The sequence below is a fragment of the Homarus americanus genome, unplaced genomic scaffold, assembly GCF_018991925.1.
Source record: "Homarus americanus isolate GMGI-L3 unplaced genomic scaffold, GMGI_Hamer_2.0 scaffold12409, whole genome shotgun sequence".
Lineage (NCBI taxonomy): Eukaryota > Metazoa > Arthropoda > Malacostraca > Decapoda > Nephropidae > Homarus > Homarus americanus.
In genome coordinates this window covers 254,288-275,240 of record NW_024726559.1, presented here as the reverse complement: position 1 = coordinate 275,240, position 20,953 = coordinate 254,288, and the positions used below count along the sequence as shown (strand labels likewise).

The 20,953-nt window shown below is 41.9% G+C and overlaps 2 protein-coding genes across 5 annotated transcripts; one reads left to right on the top strand and one right to left on the bottom strand.

Annotated features, from left to right (window-relative positions):
• Positions 1-5,555: 5,555 nt before the first annotated feature.
• Positions 5,556-18,964, bottom strand: LOC121865642 (early nodulin-75-like). 4 transcript variants are annotated; one of them, XM_042365166.1, is made up of 4 exons: positions 18,901-18,964; positions 10,856-11,804; positions 8,115-8,390; positions 5,556-7,367 (listed from the first exon to the last, which is right to left on the bottom strand). In XM_042365166.1, exons 2-4 carry the CDS (start codon positions 11,783-11,785, stop codon positions 6,903-6,905), a joined length of 1,671 nt encoding a protein of 556 aa, XP_042221100.1. In that variant the 5' UTR covers positions 11,786-11,804; positions 18,901-18,964; the 3' UTR covers positions 5,556-6,902. The 4 variants fall into 4 exon arrangements, with proteins under 4 accessions (XP_042221100.1, XP_042221102.1, XP_042221099.1 ...); XM_042365168.1 differs by having other exon boundaries at positions 10,856-11,799; positions 18,901-18,963; XM_042365165.1 differs by having other exon boundaries at positions 18,893-18,961.
• On the top strand, positions 17,264-20,692 carry LOC121865643 (sialidase-like). The gene is made up of 2 exons (XM_042365169.1): positions 17,264-17,946; positions 20,623-20,692. Exons 1-2 carry the CDS (start codon positions 17,264-17,266, stop codon positions 20,690-20,692), a joined length of 753 nt encoding a protein of 250 aa, XP_042221103.1.
• Positions 20,693-20,953: the final 261 nt, after the last annotated feature.

Genomic DNA, 20,953 nt, shown 5'->3' with positions numbered 1-20,953 from the left:
TATATATATATATATATTTTTTTTTTTTTTTTTAGAACTCGGTACTTTAACTATTTCTGTATCCACTGTTGTATAGATTACTCTTCCTCAAGTTCAAAGTTTAGAATCATTGACGTGGTACAGTGCGTAGTCACCTATGGCTATTATTTACAAAGTAAAGGTTGATACTCCGGCCACAGAGTTGACGTCACTGCACGAGTTAGTGGCACAGCCTGCAGGGACCCGGAGCACACAGAGACCCAGAGTCTACAGAGACCCAGAGTCTACAGAGATCCGGAGCCTACAGGGACTCGGAGCCTGCAGGGACCAGGAGTTTACAAGGACCCGGAGCCCACAGGGACCTGAGGCTCACAGGGACCCGGAGCCCACAGATACCCAGAGTCTACAGAGATCCGGAGCCTGCAGGGACCCGGAACCTACAGGGACCAGGAGCTTACAAGGGCCCGGAGCCTATAGAGACCCTGAGGTTGCAGGTCAAAACCCAACACTTGCAGGTCCGTATGGTAACAGTATACATTAGCATCACTGACTCGATGGTGCGGCTTAACATTACAATTGTCTATTTTCTTCCAAAATTTTCAAACTAATTTACTGATCTACGTCTTCCATTATCGGTACAATCGAATATCCTTTACAATGGCATAATGTAAAGGTGAACTCAAGATATGTATACGACTTGGTATGATATGACACTTGTCACAACAAAAAACATCCCGTTTATGATTTCCTCTCAGTGTTACATCAGACCTGAGCGACACACTCCCAGCCTCACGACCCGCCAATGAGTTACATTTGTCTATTCAGTACATGACTCACAGTTCATTCCAATCAAAATATTAAACAAATTTGGAGATAACAGATACTGGTAATCACAAGAGGTTAGCCAGTGACACATTTTTCATCATCCACATAAAGGTTACTGTCACGACGTAAACAATAGTATGATCTCTTCAATCACACTAGCCCCACAATGGGTCACAGCTCAAGGTTGAAGTAGCCACAGGTCCAGAAAACTGAGGCCAAACGTTTTCGCTAGGAGAGTTGTGACGGCACCGAATGTGAACTGTTTCAAGACCAGACCTGACCAACACTGGAGCAGGTTCAGATATACTCAGGAGCCAGTGCATGCCCAGTACTTACCACCAGTGCGTAACAGAGGCGTGACCGATCGCCCAAGCGGCTAACGAGCCGATCAGTGGTGAAGAGGATAACAGTAAAAGTAGTCACAGCAAACACTAAGTCGGTGACGGGCGAGGTTGGGGTGATGCCATGCCTCAGACAGCAGTGTATGGGCGTAAAGAAAATTATCAGAGGTAGAATCCTTCAATTTTGAAAAGGTAACATGACAAAACACGGCGATGAACAAAAGACTGAAGGTTATGCAGGGTAACGGGAGGAGGGTTTGTGTGTGTGTGTGTGATTTAACTTAAGTTATCCGTATCCTCACACTATTCTCTACATTTAATTTTCTTTAAAAACTTACCAGAGAAAACGTGCGCTTTTTTACGTTTATGCTCGTCTCAGATATTCTTAAGAGACCGGATAGCAGTAAACTTATTTCTTAACATGACAGAGTTGATGCCCTCGCCAAACTCGCGTCTAACAAAGACACCGTTGAATACAATTTGGGTCTGTCAAAAAGAACCCTTAAAACTGTAATTAGGAAAGAACTTATTGATGAGTTTGACGCAAGTAGACAAGTGCAAACAGGCACTAGTCGATCCATAGGTTACCATGATGAGATGTATCAAGTGAAACATGTATATGGTGCAAGTAACAAGATCACTAGATTACAAGATGTTGTAACCGCTAGATTAAGGTTAGGATATAAGTACCTTTGGCAGTATGTTCCTCAAGCAGATGTAAACAAAACTAAATGTAAAGTGTGTGGCCAGACATATGGCCACACACTTGAACACTACGTCCTCGACTGTGTGAAGATAGAACCTTTTAGGGACAGGTCCAAGCACACTGTGTGTGAAATGGCACAACACTTCATCTCTAATGGCAAGATAGCCGACATATTAAGATTGTATCCACTTTTTTGCACTTAGTAACTATATCAATTCTCATGTACAGAACCAAATACGCAATGTGCTTGAATACTTCTCACGTAAATGTGAATAACAAAGTGTGAGGCCAGACATACTGCCTCACACGCCTGTTCTCACGCATTTGTGAATAAGTTACCCTTTATGTATAGAACTAAACAAATAATGTAAATGAAATACTGTGTAACTTTCAGTGCCATAATATCCTGACAACGGGGGTTAATTATTATGACCCTTTGTAAACCCTACTCTGTAATCCTTTTGCGCTACCGCTCACAGGATGAGTGTGGGGTGCACAATAAAGTAGCCGCTGCAAGCGGCAAAATCAAATCAAATCAATGATTAAAGCATAGTGTGTGGAGGAATAGAATTTTCGTATTTCAGTTTAGTCTCCAGTTCCCTTGCAAACGAAGACGATAGCCCTGCCTTCCGTCAGCACGGGGACCCACACACCACTATTACGGATCATATATTGATAAGCTCTCTTGTCAGTAAGCTAGTTAAGTCTCCATAAAACTATTATATGTAAAAGGATTCATGATTATCAGAAAGGTTAACATCGCCTTTAAGCCAAGAATAACGTTTAACAAACCCCTCATAAATGGTTACCATAAAAATATTTGGTTTGCAGCTTTCGTGACATAAAAGTAACGAATAGAACTAATAAGAAAGTTTAACTATAACTCACCCCTTGTGCTGAGTAACAACAGACACTCCTGAGTTCCTGACACTTGTGGGTTAGTGTTGAGTGTCAGCAGTAGCTGGTCACATCACAACCTGCGGTCCACTTTCACCTCTGTTGGGTACTAAGGCTCAGTGTACCAGCAAAATACAGTACAGTACTGTACAGTGTGGTAACTGAGTAATGGTGAAGGTGTGGTTAAGCCTTGGAGGAAAATGTGGATGGTCACCTGTTGTGACGGCTGTGAAATTATGAGGCAGGTGTGACCACAAGTAGTGACGGGAGAGGAGTGAGGAAGCAGGTGTGTCCAGAGGGGACAGGTGGCGGAGGTGTGTGGCGCGCGCCAGAGGTGACGCCTCAGTGATGTCCTGACAAGCGTCCCGTCACTTTCATATTACCAGTGACGTCACTATCATCGACAGCTTCTCCCATTGGTCCTTAACAAGTCTGACAACATGTGCTGCTGTTGCCTCCTACACAACTTTTCCTACAAGGCGCCTCATCTGTGCTCACTTGTCAGCTCTCAAGGAATCAATAAACGAATTATGAATTGACCAGACTAATGTATTACCGGTAGTAATTTGCGAGATGGTCCATGCTATTTGAGATTGTTAACGCTGCATTTATCACCCAAACCATTACCCTCCTTCGAAATTGTATTTTATATTATTTATTATACTTTCTAGTCCTATACAGAATCACATAGTAGGTTACCTATATCAATTAACATTTAACCCTCAATCAGTCAACCAATGTGTTTCCCCTGTCTAAGAAATGTTAATATCGGACACACAGAGTAGTAAAACAAGTTTCTCAAGGCGTGGTGCTGAATGACCAAACGTTTACCCCCTGGTATATTGTAACACCACTATTTTCGTTAATTAATGCTTCAGGTGTGAAACTATGTGGTAAGGTATAACTGACTCGGATGATCGGCTGACGTAAATTTTAACCTCTGTTTACCGCACCTTGTCAACCTGCTGGGTGAGCCTCCCCGCGGCAGTGCAGTGAGCGAGGGGTCATAACGTCAGGTGGGCTGCTTCACGACACCTGACCCGGCTCACCTTACACTTCATTAATTATCTGGAATGAGGCATTTGATGGCTGCCGTCTTCGCTGAAAAGGTGTTAAAATCTGTAGTGTTGCGATAAAGCCTCTTATTGATGAACTGAAATGTTTGTAAAGGTTGAGACTGTGATTAATGAAGGCAGGTGAGAGAGGGTCACTACCATGCCTTGCCTCACATCATCAACCATTGTGTCTGTCACTCACTACCTTCATTGTTGGTCTACGTCACACCATAATGGATTTCCCACAAAAATAGGGGAGGGGGGGACCTTTAGATTTTGAAAAATACATTTTTTCTCAGTTACTTGGGTAATAATTTCATATATTAGTTCATTTAAAGATATTTGCGATATATTTAGACTCTCCATAAATTAACTAAAACACTAAAATTCCTGCTTTTGAACATTTACAATTTCCCCACACTGCATAAAACTGTCAAACAGCAGCACTGAACAAGTTAACATCACGAGTTTCTCCTCCTAACTCCAGCCACTTGTGAGCAACAGTTGATAAATAATTATCCAGCGACGGATCTCTCATGATTCTATAACATCACAGGTAAGTCAAATCAAACTGCATTAACCCAGAGGCAGATACCAGGTTTTTTTTTTGCTACGTTTATGGATGCAAAGCTTGCCTCCTGTCTTTGAGGTCGCTGTTTCGCGTCAAGGTCACCCCAGATCATTTTGCAATTGGGAAGTGAAGGCGGATTTAGTGTACAATATAGTGTTCTGTATCTACACTGTCCCTAACAGGTCCTCAGGCCTATGGGACCCATTACCACTATGTTTGTCAGCAGGTAGTGGACGGCAGCGAGCCTCGTCTCATGTAAATACCGGTACTGTATTGAAATAAGGTCACAAGATACCACCTACGTTGCTGTTACTGATTAAATGATGGTGTTGATGTGTACTGGTGGCTGATGGCATTAGGAAAATTGTTCCGCAAAAGAGTAAACTTGCTCCCGCATCAGTGTGGTGATGGAGGTGACTGGCGTGGTGGTGATAGTAATGGTGGTAGTGGTTGTAATCATGTTGATGGCGTAGTACTGGTAGTAAAAGTGATGATGATCGCGGGGTAGTGTTGAGGGTGATTGGTCATAGTGCTCGTGGTGGTTAATGGTGATAAACACGGCAATGGTGATGTGGCCAAGATGTTTATGGTGGAGATGGTGTAAATTGTGATAAAGACAACAATGGTGACAATGGTGGTCTAGTGCCCACCTCTGACCCACCATGACACGTATACCAATAATAATATTGTTACCTGTTTAATGTTCGGTCGTCTTTACCATGGAGTATTCGATCATGTAGTATTATTTTAGAATGACAACGAAAACATCTTTTTTGTGTGTTCTTTAATTTTATTAAGGAGTATATTAGTGGCTACAGAAGGACCACTTTTACGGACGTAAGTCATACTTCACGGCCAACACCGACACCATGACGCGGTGCATAATATATATATATATATATATATATATATATATATATATATATATATATATATATATATATATATATATATATATATATATATATATATATATATATATATATATATATATATATATATACACACATATATATATATATATATATATATATATATATATATATATATATATATATATATATATATATATATATATATATATATATATATATATATATATATATATATATATATATATATATATATATATATATATATATATATATATATATATATATATATATATATATATATATGCCGACATATGCCATACTACAGTAATTAACAATGTACTTAACTAAATCTTAAGAATACAACAAAATACCTAAGTTAGGTATAACAAGATAGTATTTACAAACTTGTAGTAATCGTGGCCACTACCTGCCATCACCACTATTATGCTAGATATAATAAACTTGTTGGGTTGCGGCGGCTGGCCCACATGCGCGCCTTAACAATAAATATGGGGCGGTGCTCCAGCCGCCGTACGCTGACATTTCTCCAGTTAATGCCTAATACTCCGGTTACAGTCCACAATGTCTACTTAAGCCCTAAATATATATTTGAGGGAAGATACATTTAATAATTTAATTCAAGGAAAATACTAACATGTGCATTTCTCTTGTTGTTCGGTTGAAGGCTATAATTATGAGATAATCTTTGTATGGTAAACATATATTTGTCATTAAAGTGTAAAACCCTTTACTTATTAAATATATTTACAATTGATATTTCTTTTCGTTGCATATTAACCTTGTAAATGTAAAGTTAGTGTGTACGGGTGTGAGGTAAATTTTACGAATTGATAATGAAACATGAATGAACAACAGGGAGTGTGTTGTGATGTAACTAAGAGCGTTGCTTACGTTACTGGAAGCGAGTTCAATGGTAATTTTTCTTCGTAGTATTGACCGAGTTGTGTGCCTTGTGCCTAGTATAGACATGGGTAAAATTTGCGACAGCCAGACTAGTAGGTCTACCCAACTTAAATAATCCGAAATGATTTTGTGATTTTGATGTAACCTTTGAAATGTGAAGCAACTGTAAATTAAAAAAAAAATTAAAATTAGAAATATGCTTTTGCCCATACGAGTTTCAATTGGCTATGAACGGTTGCCTTTACACAAGACGCGATGCACACACAAGGAGAGGCGTCATCACACAGGACCCATTACAACTCTCTCGCCCGTATAACTTAAGTAATGCTCCTGGAGACCAAGACCCGAAGGACCAACTTGAGTCTCCATCCTAAGTGAGGATGATGAGATACTAAGTTATTATGGGTGCTGGGTCAGTTTACTTCATCTCTATACGTTCAAGTCTTTTACTTTTATTTATTAATTATTGATCAACAAAACAAACTTAACTGATATATACATAACTAGTGTTCGGTAAACTAGAATGAAACCGAATAAAATGGTAGTGAAACAAACCCAGCGCGACCTGTGTAAATGCAAGAACAATCAATCAATACTTCCTGCGATAACACTAATAACATATTCCTATTAGGTGGAGCCCAAGCCGCCTGAACTAACTATTGCTTATGCTCCTAATGATTCCTAATACAATGAAGGAATTCTACTTGAGGAAGCGTACCAGTATGCAAGTCAACCTTGCCTTCTGTGAGCTATGACTTCTTGAAGGTTTTCATGGCCTTGGGAGTCACTTCTGTATATCGGCGGCCCTGAAAACCTCTGTGGGGTACCAGTATCAGGTGGTGGTCTTGAGAACTGTCCTGGATACCTGTCCTGCACGTAGGCATCAGGCACTTCCTCCTGGTATTGTGGTCGTTGAGGTTGTGTGTGGGGGAGACGGTCGAGGAAGGCGGGAGTTGGACGGCGTGGAGGGTGTTGCCCGGTACCCACCCCACCTCCCGGCTGAGGGATCTGACCATCAGTTTCCACACGTGCAACACCAAACTCAAAGCCCTCAGGATAGTAGCGATCAGCGTACGTCTTGTTGGAGCCGTCCTCCCCGTCCACCTCCTTATATAAGAACTCGTTGACGAAGTGGAACTTAGAGGACTTTTCGCAGATGTTGTCCTCAGAACGCGGCAAACAGATAAGGTGAACCTATCGACAAATTAATGCATCAGTCTCATCCTCTATTCACATGTATACAGGGGGAGAATGAAGTATCTTTCCGGGTTTTGACTAATACATCGCAGAACGGTTGAGCCATTCCACATATGCCTGGAGTCTCGTTAACGCTTCCAGTATAACCCGTTAGGTTTCATTATACTTCATTCTCTTATTGTACATAAAAAAATAATAGAAGGAATGATTGAATTATAATCGCCAAATGAAATCACAGCCGCGCATATACATGTAGTATATGCGTCAACATTTGTACTTGCTAAATTGCACGAAAACTTAAACTTTCAGTGGAGAGGTTGTGAGAACACGGCTCAGACATACGGATCAGGCAGGCTAAGTGGCCCGCCCATGCTGTTAGTCAGGAGTAAAACGGAGTCTTTAAGACCCTAAGACCGAAGAGTTAACAAAAATCATTTTGCAGACTGAGCAAAAGGTTAATCAGATTAAGAAATATTTACATACTGTAAATATTCCTCAACTATTCTATTTTTTAATGGTACATTAGCACAGATGATATTCTGGTTTATTAACTACTCTTATCAATTACGTTTACGGCAATAGAAAATAAAAGGAAATTTGGCCTCCATAAGACCTATCTAACCTGGGTATACTGACAACCTACCTAGTGAAGGAGGCGCCCTGGGTAACTGACACCTGGACAATAATGACTACCTCATGAAGAGAGCGCCATGGCCCATCTTGAAGGAGGTGCTATCAACCCACCTGGTGGAAGGAGGCGCCTTGGGGACACAGCCATGAGTGCTTCAATTTGTCCTGGCAGTAATGGAAGACCTCACACTGCACCTCCTCGTCAGCGTAGTAGCCGTTATTCTTGTCGAAACAGGTGAAATGCGAGTCGAGTAAGAGTAAGGCTAGACGATCAGGCTCTTCCTCTTCCTCCTCTTCCTCATCGTAGTCGTACTCAATCCGGTACGGCTGCTCTCGCGATTCTGCCGCTTGGATTTCGAAAGGCTCCTGGTTTTCATTTATTACATTATACTGAAAATGATGTGAGATTTAAGTACTTACTATTATTTAGTGTTTACTACAACCAACTACAACTATACCCCTTGTGTTCCACGTCTTATGTGTTACCATGTGCTCGAATATTACTGTATAAGAATAGTAATGTCAGTGGACGAGTGGATACAGTGCTGGTCTACTGTTCTAAGGTTCACTAGTTTGTATCCAGGTCACTCACCTCACCTAGCTATACAAGTGTACTTAACTTTACATTTGGGGAAGCGAAGGCTGTCGAATGTACTGCCGGCCATATTGTCTCTCTGTGTACTAAACCCTTAACATTCCTTCCTCGGCTTCCTACATTAAGTCTTTCTTGTTATTTTCTTCGTCTTTTTGTCTTACTCTCCTTTATCAGCTCCTGTTATCAAATTTCCTTAACGCGTTTATTTCTCTCCCTTACCTCACCTAACCTAACCACCTTGTTTATCCGGGTGTTTCGTTTACCTTTACCCCTTCGCCTTACCTCTCCCTTCATTAGCGTGTGAGCAGGTGCGAGCAGTGTGTATGAGCAGGTACAAGGCGTGTGTGAGCAGTATGTGAGCAGCGTGCCAACAGGTGCGAGAAGTATGTCAGCAGGTGTGAACTGAGTGTCAGCAAGTGCGAGCAGTGTCAGCGGGTGTGAGTAGAGTGCGGTTAGAAAGCCTCACAGTGAAATGACTTGGGAAATGGCAATAAGAGAAAGTGCCTTAAACTCCGAGAAGTGCAGCTGACCGTCCCTGCGGGCTCCCCTCTGTACCGCACGGCCTGAGGCACAACCCTACTTCCAGCACTACCACCCAACACATACACACACACACAAAACACATACAAACACAATCAAAAACAAAGACAAACACAAAAAACACACACACACAAACACACTCTGAGAGGAGGGTTGTCTTGCTGCACTCAAGGAATGGATCAAGATAAGTGTGGTGCGGGAATAAGGTCGAAGATATTTGTGGCCAACGAGTAGAAAATCCATCAATTATTATATCTATCCATTTGTGGAAAACGAATACTACCATCTTTGTTTATCCCTTATCTTGTCACTCAAAATTCTGTTTCTCTAATACAGAAATATAAATCAATAAACGCCTTTCATAACTACAATTATGGTATTTCAACCGCGGAAAGGTATCGTCTTACAGGTAGCTTTTGATTCTATACATTATCATTTGTTTCCATAGTCACCCCACATTACTGGAGATAAAAGTACATGATTACTCACACTTAAATAATAGCGTGGTTAGGTTAGCCAGTAAAGTTTGAGTTAGTTTGAGTAGTAAATAATGTCTCTACTTTATCCTAAACATTTGAACAGATTTTACCAGTATAACTTATACTTCCTTAAAGGGAAAATTTTTATAAATATATATTAGCAAAAGTTTCCTATTCCCGACACTGAGGTTAAAAGAGGAGAAGGGTGTTGAGAGCAGTATACCAGGAACACCTTATGAAAGTTTGTGTTGTTGGTGTCGAGTTTTTGAAGGGAGAGACGCCACTGCAGGTTAACTTGTGACACGAAATTATGAAACCCTAACGAGAAGATGAGTAAATTGATGAGAAATTCGATTATCTTGAGATTATTGTGTGGTTTTTTTATATGTGTCATGGCCACTATAAATCCATCTGTACGGTTAGGTTTGGTTAGGTAAGGTTAGGTACCAATATTTTTTTTAATATTAAAACTTACCATAAAACACTACCACCATCTGTGATCCTGTAGACCTGCACTAAAAATAACCAATTATACACTAACACAGCCTGCACCATCACTAACATTAGTACCATATATGTATATACACAACATACGTCTGATTTACAGCGAAATTTAATCTATCTCCAACTGTGTGTTGAGTGACGAGGAGTGTGTGAGTGATAATTTTATGTAATCTTTTTAAACTTCGGGCTGGTCATAGACAATCATGTATTTAATCACATAACATAATAAATGAATAGCTTCATATTTAACCCAACTGGAATTATCTAACCCAAACTAGCTTTACCTGCCTTACCTAAACTACTTTAAACCTAATATGATGGTAATGGATGTCTTCTGTGAAAGAACAGTTTTTCTCACATACAAATTAAATTTCATTAAAGTGTAGCAATAAAAACAAAAAGTTATACCTATATGTACACAAGTATACTGTAAACTGTGTTTTTAAACTCAAGTGTGATTATCCCTACTTCGCGTGACAATTATACGGTATTATTAATCATACAACATGCTCTCTGTGATTTAGTGTAGTCACCCCCAAAAGTCCTGTAACCACCATCCCTGATCCACCAAACCCGATATTCAGATTCGTGAACCCGAAGCAATAGACAGTAATGAATCATTCTCTCCACAAATGCTTCGGGTTCGCTAATCTGAATCTCGGGGTTCGTGATGCAAGGAGTTTTGTGGATGACTGTACCTCTTGTCATGTGGCAGACTGAGTAGTGGAACTACTTACTAGAGGCAGCTGGTTAGGATGGGAAGGGGACCGATGGGCGTCCTCTAACTGTGGGCGCGGGTAAGGAGGTCCAGGAATAGGGTGGTGGATGGGTCGAGGCGGCGAAACAATTTCTACCACCTCTTGGGTTTCCTGCTCGTACTGTTGAGGTCCCAGTTGCTGCGGAGGCTCTTGCACAGTTGGGAGGTCATGTTGCGGCTTCTCTGCTGCTTCTGTTATCTGTAGCCTTGGTTGTTCTTGCTGCGTTTGTTGCTCGGGTTGGTATGGCGGCTCTCGTAGTTGGGGTTCGTCTTGTTGCTGTGGAGTGACTTGGGATAAAAGGTGTTCGTCACTGACTTGTGGCTGGTGTTCTTCCTTTGCTTGATTTTGATGCTGCAGATTCTCTTTTGGTGATGGTGATTGTTGTGTCGCTACTGGTGTGAAACTGTTTGGTTGAGGTGCTCGGGCGCTGAAATGGTCTGTGGGGAGCCTGGAGTCAACGATCTCGCGGGTTGGAGCCACGTACTCCCCGTCAGGGAAGATTGACGAGTAGTCACTTATCTCCAGGGCTACTTCGTCTGCTGCGACGTTGACCTCGTTCTCTGGCTGGAAATGTGGATTGTCAAAGTTGGGACGAGGGTTAAGGGGTAAATGGCCAGTGCCCTGTCCCGATTCTGATGGGAAAGGTTGTGGTCCAGAACCAGCATAGGGAGGCGGTCCATTGAAGATTGGTCTTGATTCACCTGAATGTTGTGGCCGTAGGGGCCCTCTGACCGCTGGGGGTGGAGGTCCCCTGAGTCTCACTGGGGGTGGTCTACTTTTAGGTCCCTGGGAGAAGGGCGCAATGTCCAGGAACTGTCGAGTGTGTGCAGGGAGCCCTCGGGGCCCCTGTTCGTGCTGGCCCCTCACTGCCACCACCAGCAGAGTCACCGCCAACACCAACTGTCGCATCCTTTATCGCCTGCCTGTGCTGAGTATTGTATAAAATCACTTTAGTGGTAGAAAGTAATCTCGAGAAGAGAAACTAAGTTGTCACCAAGTCTTGTGTTGTCTTTATATATCTACTTTCACAAATATAATTTATTAATACATGTGAACAAATGTGAAAATCTTTGGCTTCACAATGTTTCGAGCGCTAGTGAATTTTTCAGAATAAATGGCGCTTTTGAGAAACAAAACACCAGCTACTATTATTATTATTATTTGTAGTAGTAGTAGTAGTAGTAGTAGTAGTAGTAGTAGTAGTAGTAGTAGTAGTATTCATATAAAATATTTTACAATTACTAATTCACAGTAATACTATACAGTTATTTTATTAACACAGTATACCATCGTACACCATTATGATTATAGACTGATGGACACTATTAATATCTATGCATTAATATATACTATTGAATGTAATACAATCATTACTGGGGTCGGTGCTACAGCGTATCTTTCACATTTGTGTTCCGGGTTCAATCCACAGCCCGGGACAGATGTATGAAGGGTGTGACACTGCCAAGCACAGAGGTTATGTTCCAAGTACTCTAGTTTCCCCTTGTACAGTTACTGAATAATAAAGGTTAACAAGCAGCACGAACGGCGAGTAAGCTGGCAAGTGGTGGGATGATAAATTAAAAAAAAACATACACGAGTCTTCCGTGACACTAAATCATAACTATTAATCTAACTCGCATTCTCTCTCACACACACACACACACACACACACACACACACACACACACACACATATATATATATATATATATATATATATATATATATATATATATATATATATATATATATATATATATATATATATATATATATATATATATATATATATATATTGCGCTTGTGAGACCTCACTTGGATTATGCAATTTAATTTTGGATTTTGGTCACCGTACTACAGAATAAGCATCTGAATTTGCAATCCCTCGAAAGACGTAGTGTGGGGCGATATGATCGAGGTGTATAAATGTAAGTCAGGGCTAAACAAAAGTGATATAACAAAGGTACTCAAACTATCCCACCAGGAGCGAACTCGTTGCAATGGTCTAAATCAGACAAATTTAGATTTAGGCACGTGATAGGTAAACACTGGTTTGGAAAAGAGTAGTGGTTGGGTGGAACAAGTTACCAAACAATCATTAACTCGAACACGCTGGGTAGCTTCAAATATAGGTTGGACAGATGTATGAGCGAAAGGGGTTGGGTGTAAACGGGATTGTCCAGTATGGGCCAAGAGACCGGCTGCATTTTCCTCCATTATTATGTTCTTCATACATGCACAATACACACACATGCACAATACACACACATGCACAATACACACACATGCACAATACACACACATGCACAATACACACACATGCACAATACACACACATGCACAATACACACACATGCACAATACACACACATGCACACGCACAATACACACACATGCACACGCACAAAACACACATACACACGCACAATACATACACACACGCGCACAATACATACACACGCACGCACAAAATACACATACACACACAGACACATTGGTAATTCGGTCGAGGTGAAAGTGTATTACCCAGAGCTATACCAAGATATGCAGGTGAAGTAACCTGTCAGATCAGGTCAGATCAAGTCTCAGTATCTTTTTATATGCTCTCCATTGTGTCTTGCTTTCACTTGCGTCCGTTTCCTCCTTTTTTATGTAAATACTTAAACACTGTGGACGTTTGAGTTTCATGGTGGTTATATTGTCCACCCGCTTTATTGGTCATTCTCAACACTAGAATATAAGAATGGAGGAAACTGCAGAGGTTCTACTGGCCCACACTAGGTAGTTCCGGTTACACCCAACCCCGATGGCACATATATCTGTGATCTGTCCAACCTATATTTGAAGCTTCCCAGCATGTTAGAGTTAATGATGAAATTCGGTAACCTGTTCCACTCATCCACTACTCTATTACCAAACACGCACTACCAGTCACTGAACCGTTAAGGTGTAATGCAAAAAATGCCTTTCTAATTACTGTAAGTATAATCCTAACACAGTGTTTCTATACAAAGTACTACTTGACAACTGTCCTAATATTTATTATTTTTACCGAGGTTTCAAATCGTCAGACTTGCATGTTACCGTGACAATATGTGTGTATTAACTCAACTATACAGTACACCTCGGCCACTCCTCTAGCTACCAAGTACACATACTGTTCATCTCATACCCAGCCCCGAACATACACCCTCGAAAAAAACCATCAGCTAGATTTAGTTTCCTCCGCTGCTCACCTATGTCCTTCTGATATGTTTAAACCAACCCAAATTATTTCTTCTTACCATCACGACAGAGGAGGAGGATATCGGAATCACTACTTCCATCTCAATGTCTTCATCGCCAGACCACAAAAGTTCTCTCTCCACAACAATTCTAAGGGGCAATACTATTCATATGAAATACCAACACAAGAACATAACAATGGAGGAAACTGCAGCGAACCTATTGGCCCTTACTGGGCAGTCCCATTTACACCCAACCCCTATCGTTCATATATCCATCCAACCTAAATTTGAAGCTATCCAGTGTATTCGAGATAATGATGATGATTGGTAACTTGCTTTACTCGTCCACTACTCTGTTTTCAAACCAATGTTTACCTATCTCGCGCCTAATACCAGATTTGTCTAATTTAAAACCCATTGCTATACGAGTTCGCTCTTGGTTGGATAGGTGGAGTACCTTTGTAATATCACCTTTGTTTAACCCTGACTTCCATTTATACACCTCGATCAAATCGCCCCTCACTACGTCTTTCGAGGGAGTGCAAATTCAGATGCATCTGTACTAGGTACTTTACATTTGTCCACATGAAATTTCAGCTGCCATTTTTCAGGCCATGCAAAAAATTGGTTGCGATCTTCCTGTAGTTTCGCGGAGTCCTCGTTAGATTTAATGACACGCCGCATTTTAGTGTCAACAAATTTACTTCTGTTGCTGTCTACGCCTATATCTATGTCGTTCATGTGAAAAATAAATAGTACTGGTCCAAGTACTGAGCTTTGGGGTACTCCACCAGCGACGCTACCCCAATCGAATTTGGTGCCGTTAATGCTTACTCGCTGTTTCGTATCCTGTAACTACGCCCTAATTCATTTTAGAATATCTCCTCAAATTCCATGAGCCTCCACTTTTCGTATTAGTCTTTCGTGGGGGACTGTCGAAGACTTTGCTAAAGTCGAGGTATACCACATCATAATCGTGTCTGTCATCCACTGATCCGAAAACAGTTGAAAAGAATGTATAAAGATTAGTTAGACATGAACGCCCGCTTGTGAAGCCATGTTGGGAATCATTGATCAACTTGTGCTTCTCCAGGTGATTTCGAATAGAATTTGAAATTATTGCTTCCAGCAATTTGCCTACAATTGATGTTAAACTGATTGGAAGGTAGTTAGAGGATAGTGATATATCTCCCTTCTTGAAAATTGGTATTGCATTCGATATCCTCCTCCAGGATTCTGGTACTACACCCGTTTTTAATGACATGTTAAACAAATTTGCTAAGGGCATACTAAGCTCTTCCTTACATTCCTTTAATACTCTGGCAAATATCTTATCGGGACCTGAAGACTTCTTAAGCTTTAGTTTGTCTATTTGTTTATTAACATCGTTACCAGTCACTACTATCTCGCTTAGTCTATGTTCTTCACATACGAGTTTACTTAACTTCGTTGTAAATGGATATGTCAACAGTTGAAAGTGGCCTTCTCTGTGATATGAAGAACCATAGAGGGTAAACAGGTGATGGACAATGATTTAATAAACACGGTGACCCCCCCCCCTAAAAAAAAAAAAAAAAAACTTTCCTCTCAGACGAAGGAATGTAAGAATCACGAATCATCACCTGAATAAATAAACACCATCTCAACTTTTGAACTACTGTAGCTTATCTAAATAACAGCCTTTTAAGGATGAAACCCAGGTCAATAGTTTGAAAATTTTAGGCAGTTAGATTTGGTTATGGATAGATAGCAAAACAAAAGTACTATACATTAGTTCATTTTAACCAGATAACAGCTGCGCACACTCACTAAATGAATACATGTAAATATCAATCAAGCAATAATTCACGACATTTTTTAACCAATCTTGTAGATCCAAAACAGTGGTAAGATTCTGAAAGGTGAAAATTAATAACAGACTTGCAGTAAAACACCTCATTCTCACGCTTACCATGCACTTTCTCCTGCGTCACCCACACCCTCATCATACGTCTTCGTGTACGTGAGATCCTACCACACCCACCACACTCCTACCACAGCTACACCCCTACCACACCCACGACAGCTACATCCCTCATACCCCACACTACCACACCCACAACACTTCTACCACACCCACACGACACTTCTATTACTCCCATGTCACTCCTACCACACCCACGCACCACCTACCACACCCATTCTACCAAACCTACACCCTTCCTACCGCACCCACCCCCTTTCTACCGCACTCACACCCCTTCTGCCGCACCCACACCCCTTCTGCCACACCTACACCCCTTCTACCGCACCCACATCACTTCTACCACACCCACATCAATTCTACCACACCCGCATCACTTCTACCACACCCATACCCCTCCTACCATATCCATACTCCTCCTACCACACCCACATCACTTCTACCACACCTACACCACACTCCTACCACACCCATACCCCTCCTACCATACCTACTCCTCCTACCACACCCACATACTTCTACCACACCTACACCCCTCCTACCACACCCACCACTTCCCCACACACCCCTCTACCACACCTACACCCCTTCTACCCACCCACATCACTACCACACCCACATCAATTCTACCACACCCGCATCACTTCTACCACACCCATACCCCTCCTACCATATCCATACTCCTCCTACCACACCCACATCACTTCTACCACACCTACACCCCTCCTACCACACCCACATCCCTTCTACCACACCTACACCCCTCCTACCACACCCATATCACTTCTACCACACCTACACCCCTCCTACCACACCCACTACACCTGTGACCAGAAAACACGAATGTCAATCACTAAAGTCACACCCAAGTCACATCCAATACACCTCGTCAGTCACGTCACACCCATTCCGGTATCTTCGTGGTGTAGATTAATTAAGTAGTTTTCTCTTCTATTTTTAAATTATTTTTACTCTTAAGTCCCCTCACCTCCCCCCCCAGGCCCCGTTGTGGGTCGATGACTTGTGCCCAGGTAGGCTATTACCTGTAAAGTCAGTCACGTCACATCCATTACACCACGTCGCTCATGTCACACCCATTACACCCCGTCGTTCATGTCACACCCATTACACCCAGTCGCTCATGTCACACCCATTACACCCCGTTGCTCATGTCACACCCATTACACCCCGTTGCTCATGTCACACCCATTACGCCCCGTCGTTCATGTCACACCCATTACGCCCCGTCGTTCATGTCACACCATTACACCCGTCGCTCATGTCACACCATTACACTCGCTCATGTCACACCCATTACACCCGTCGCTCATGTCACACCCATCACCCGTCGCTCATGCCACACCCAGTCGCTCATGCCACACCCATTACCGTCGCTCATGTCACCCATTACACCCGTCGCTCATGTCACACCCATTACACCCGTCGCTCATCACACCCATTACACCCGTCGCTCATGTCACACATTACACCCGTCATGTCACACCCATTACACCCTTCGCTCATGTCACACCCATTACACCCGTCGCTCATGTCACACCCATTACACCCGTCGCTCATGTCACACCCATTACGCCCCGTCGCTCATGTCACACCCATTACGCCCCGTCGCTCATGTCACCCATTACACCCGTCGCTCATGTCACACCATTACACCCGTCGCTCATGTCACACCCATTACACCCGTCGCTCATGTCACACCCATTACACTCGTCGCTCATGTCACACCCATCACACCCGTCGCTCATGTCACACCCATTACACCCGTCGCTCATGTCACACCCATTACACCCCGTCGTTCATGTCACACCCAACACACCCGTCGCTCATGTCACACCCATTACATCCACACCACTCCCAGGGTACATATATCTTTCCCTAAACGGTAGCGACATTCCCACCAAATCAACCAGCACACCTTCACTCCACCTGCGACACTTTCACTACACCTGCGTTAATCTTACTACACTTGCGACACTTCTACTACACCTGCGTAACTTCCACTACATTTGCGTCATTTCCACAACGCCTGCGTCATTCCCACTAATCTGCGTCACTCCCACTACACGTGCGTCACTTTCGCTACACGTGCGTCACTCCTACTACACCTGTCTCTTTTGCAGTATCCACCATTACACTCATTAACTAACCATCACAGCTATTGGCTCCCCACAATACTCATACCACCATCACCACCACAGCATCGGGTTAACCACAATACACACGAAACACCACCGCCATACCACGACGTAAACAGCTCTCCTAATATGACCATGGTACAATACCAGCGACTCCCCTCGTGTGTGCCAAGCAGCCACCACATCACATTAACAACATTACTCACGCTATCACATCAACAGCACTATAACATCACCACAGTAACACCTTAACACAATCACATGAGCAACACTACCACACCAACAACACCACCACCACCACAGCACCGCCATCACAATACCATAATACCAAAGCCATTACATTAACACCACCAAAAATACATCACAATACCCATAAAACAATCACATTTCCCACACATCACAACACTCGATAACTCTGAACGACTCTACAACATAAGTAACACCATCACAACACTGCGGCGGTATTTCAAAGGCTAACAGTGCCACAGTAATACACTAACGATACACAACGGTGCAATAATACAACACCACGAACGCAGCCACTGTTACCATACACAAGTCATCACCAAAACGATAACACTAAGCGCAGCACCATCACTTTACAGGTATAGTGCCAACACCACAGCAACACTACAACACGCATCATCAGCAACAATACATAGACACTAACCCACCGACCTGAGCCAGAAACAGCAGTAGTGTAACTTCACCGTCGCGTGTTACCCCTGTACTGTAGCTTTCTCCTCACTCATGGCTTAAATAACCACGCTTTTGAGAAACTCTGTGTAGACCCGCCCCTCACTAAGGTGCCGAGCCGTGAAGGTGATATTCAACACCCATAACGATTTACCATGATCGAGTCCTCATAAAATAAGTGAAGATTACAGCTACGGTCGTTTTATCCAGCATTTTGTTTTAAATGATGGGAAGACAGACCATAAAGACTTACTACAGTACATTTTAGAACAGAACCATTTATCTGGTTTCAGTCCCTCGCGTGTTTTTTTTTCCTTATAAAAACACTATCCGACTTACCCGCCATCGCCTGGTTTATTAATGACAAAAATCCTGTCCGTGAACCCGAAACCAAAACTATTTAAACAGACGACGGACACGTTCGTACATGGTTGTTCGGCAAACGAGTCTCAAACATACTTCCATGGATCAATAATTATAAGTTCAACAGAAAATACAATATAAAGTTGCTCAAACACACACACACACACACACACACATCCAGGTACAAACTCACTCATACCAGATACACACACACACAAACCAGTTACACACACACACACACATCCAGGTAAACACTCACTCATACCAGATACACACACACACACACACACGCATACCAGATACACACACACACTCATACCAGATACACACACACACTCATACCAGATACATACACTCATACCAGATACTCCCACACATACTAGATACACATACATTCCAGACACACACATATTCATACACGCACCAAGAAAACCCGAAAATTGTGCCAGGCGAAGGTTAGGACAAGCCAATAAGTGACTTGACGCTTTATCAACCGGCATTCACCAATTATTCATTCACCTTTTCACTTTCATTAATAATACACTCTGGAGATTAACCATAAAATAACGTGTTAGAAGGTTTTCCCTGATGGTTAATCGTAATGTTGAAACAGTGGATGGTTGTTCATGCTGTTATTTTTACTCGTATCTGCACTACATGTGTCGTATATGTAAGTTGTGGAAGACAGGAGCATGATAAATACACCACTTTTGTAATCCAATTTCAGATGATATAAATTTACGCTATACTATATGCTAAGCAGCACAGGACGTATCGAGTCTATGGAATATTGCAATTTGATACAATATCAGAGGCTCCAGTAACCGTCACGCCTGCACCACCAAATACATTACTCAGTAAATCTTACCATGAATTTATACAAAACAACATGTAACACAGACACATATCTAGTATACTGTAAGTGTCTTCGTACTTTTTGTCCGTCAAAACGCGAAGCATATACAGGCAGTTCTAATTACATCACTAAAACAGAATGATAAACTCAATTGGTTCCCGAGACAAATAAAATCAACTAAAAAAAAAAAGGCACTAAATCAAGGTTAAGCCCAGGAGCTGCCACATTATGCCTACTCGAGTTAAATATATTGTTTTCGTGCCTTACGCACTGGGAATGGGGACGAAATACAGAAACTGCTGAAAATAAAATGGACAGATCAGCTCAAAACCGACTCAGGTCCTTCTGGGGAGAACTTCAGGTGAGTACGTAGATCTAGTATAGTTTTAACCTTTTTTCCCATGAAAAATAATTTTTTTCGCAAATTTTCTTGGGGTTTTAGATGATTCTGACATTTATTTTTAGTGAAAATCACTCATTTTCAGCCCCCACCCAAAACCCCGCATTCCCTACGTGGCCCCCTACATTATTGGAGTGGAACGGGAGTGGGAATAAAAAATAAATACAAATAAAAAAATTATTTGCCCCAAAGATAAATATCAGAATCATCTAAAACAGCAAGAAAACTAGCGAAAAAAAATATTTTTTTCACGGGAAAAAAGGTGATGGGAGGTTAACGAAAAATGACCGAGAACTATGACAGCTAACTAACATAAGGCAGGGTATGAAGTAATCAGCCACCCTGGCATGTGAAATACTTCCTGTGGGCTTCATGTTTTGCAGTTAAATTTTAAGTGGTGGTTACACATCTCGGGA

Bases quoted from the DNA above. Each gene is read 5' to 3' on its own strand.
- LOC121865643 (XM_042365169.1), top strand. From the start codon at position 17,264: ATGTCACACCCATTACGCCCCGTCGTTCATGTCACACCCATTACGCCC. The intron at 17,947-20,622 runs GTACATATATCT...ACTCATTTTCAG, and splicing joins ACATCCACACCACTCCCAGG to CCCCCACCCAAAACCCCGCA.
- LOC121865642 (XM_042365166.1), bottom strand. From the start codon at position 11,785: ATGCGACAGTTGGTGTTGGCGGTGACTCTGCTGGTGGTGGCAGTGAGG. The intron at 8,391-10,855 runs GTAAGTAGTTCC...CATCATTTTCAG, and splicing joins ATCCTAACCAGCTGCCTCTA to TATAATGTAATAAATGAAAA. The intron at 7,368-8,114 runs GTGGGTTGATAG...ATTTGTCGATAG, and splicing joins AAGGCGCCTCCTTCCACCAG to GTTCACCTTATCTGTTTGCC.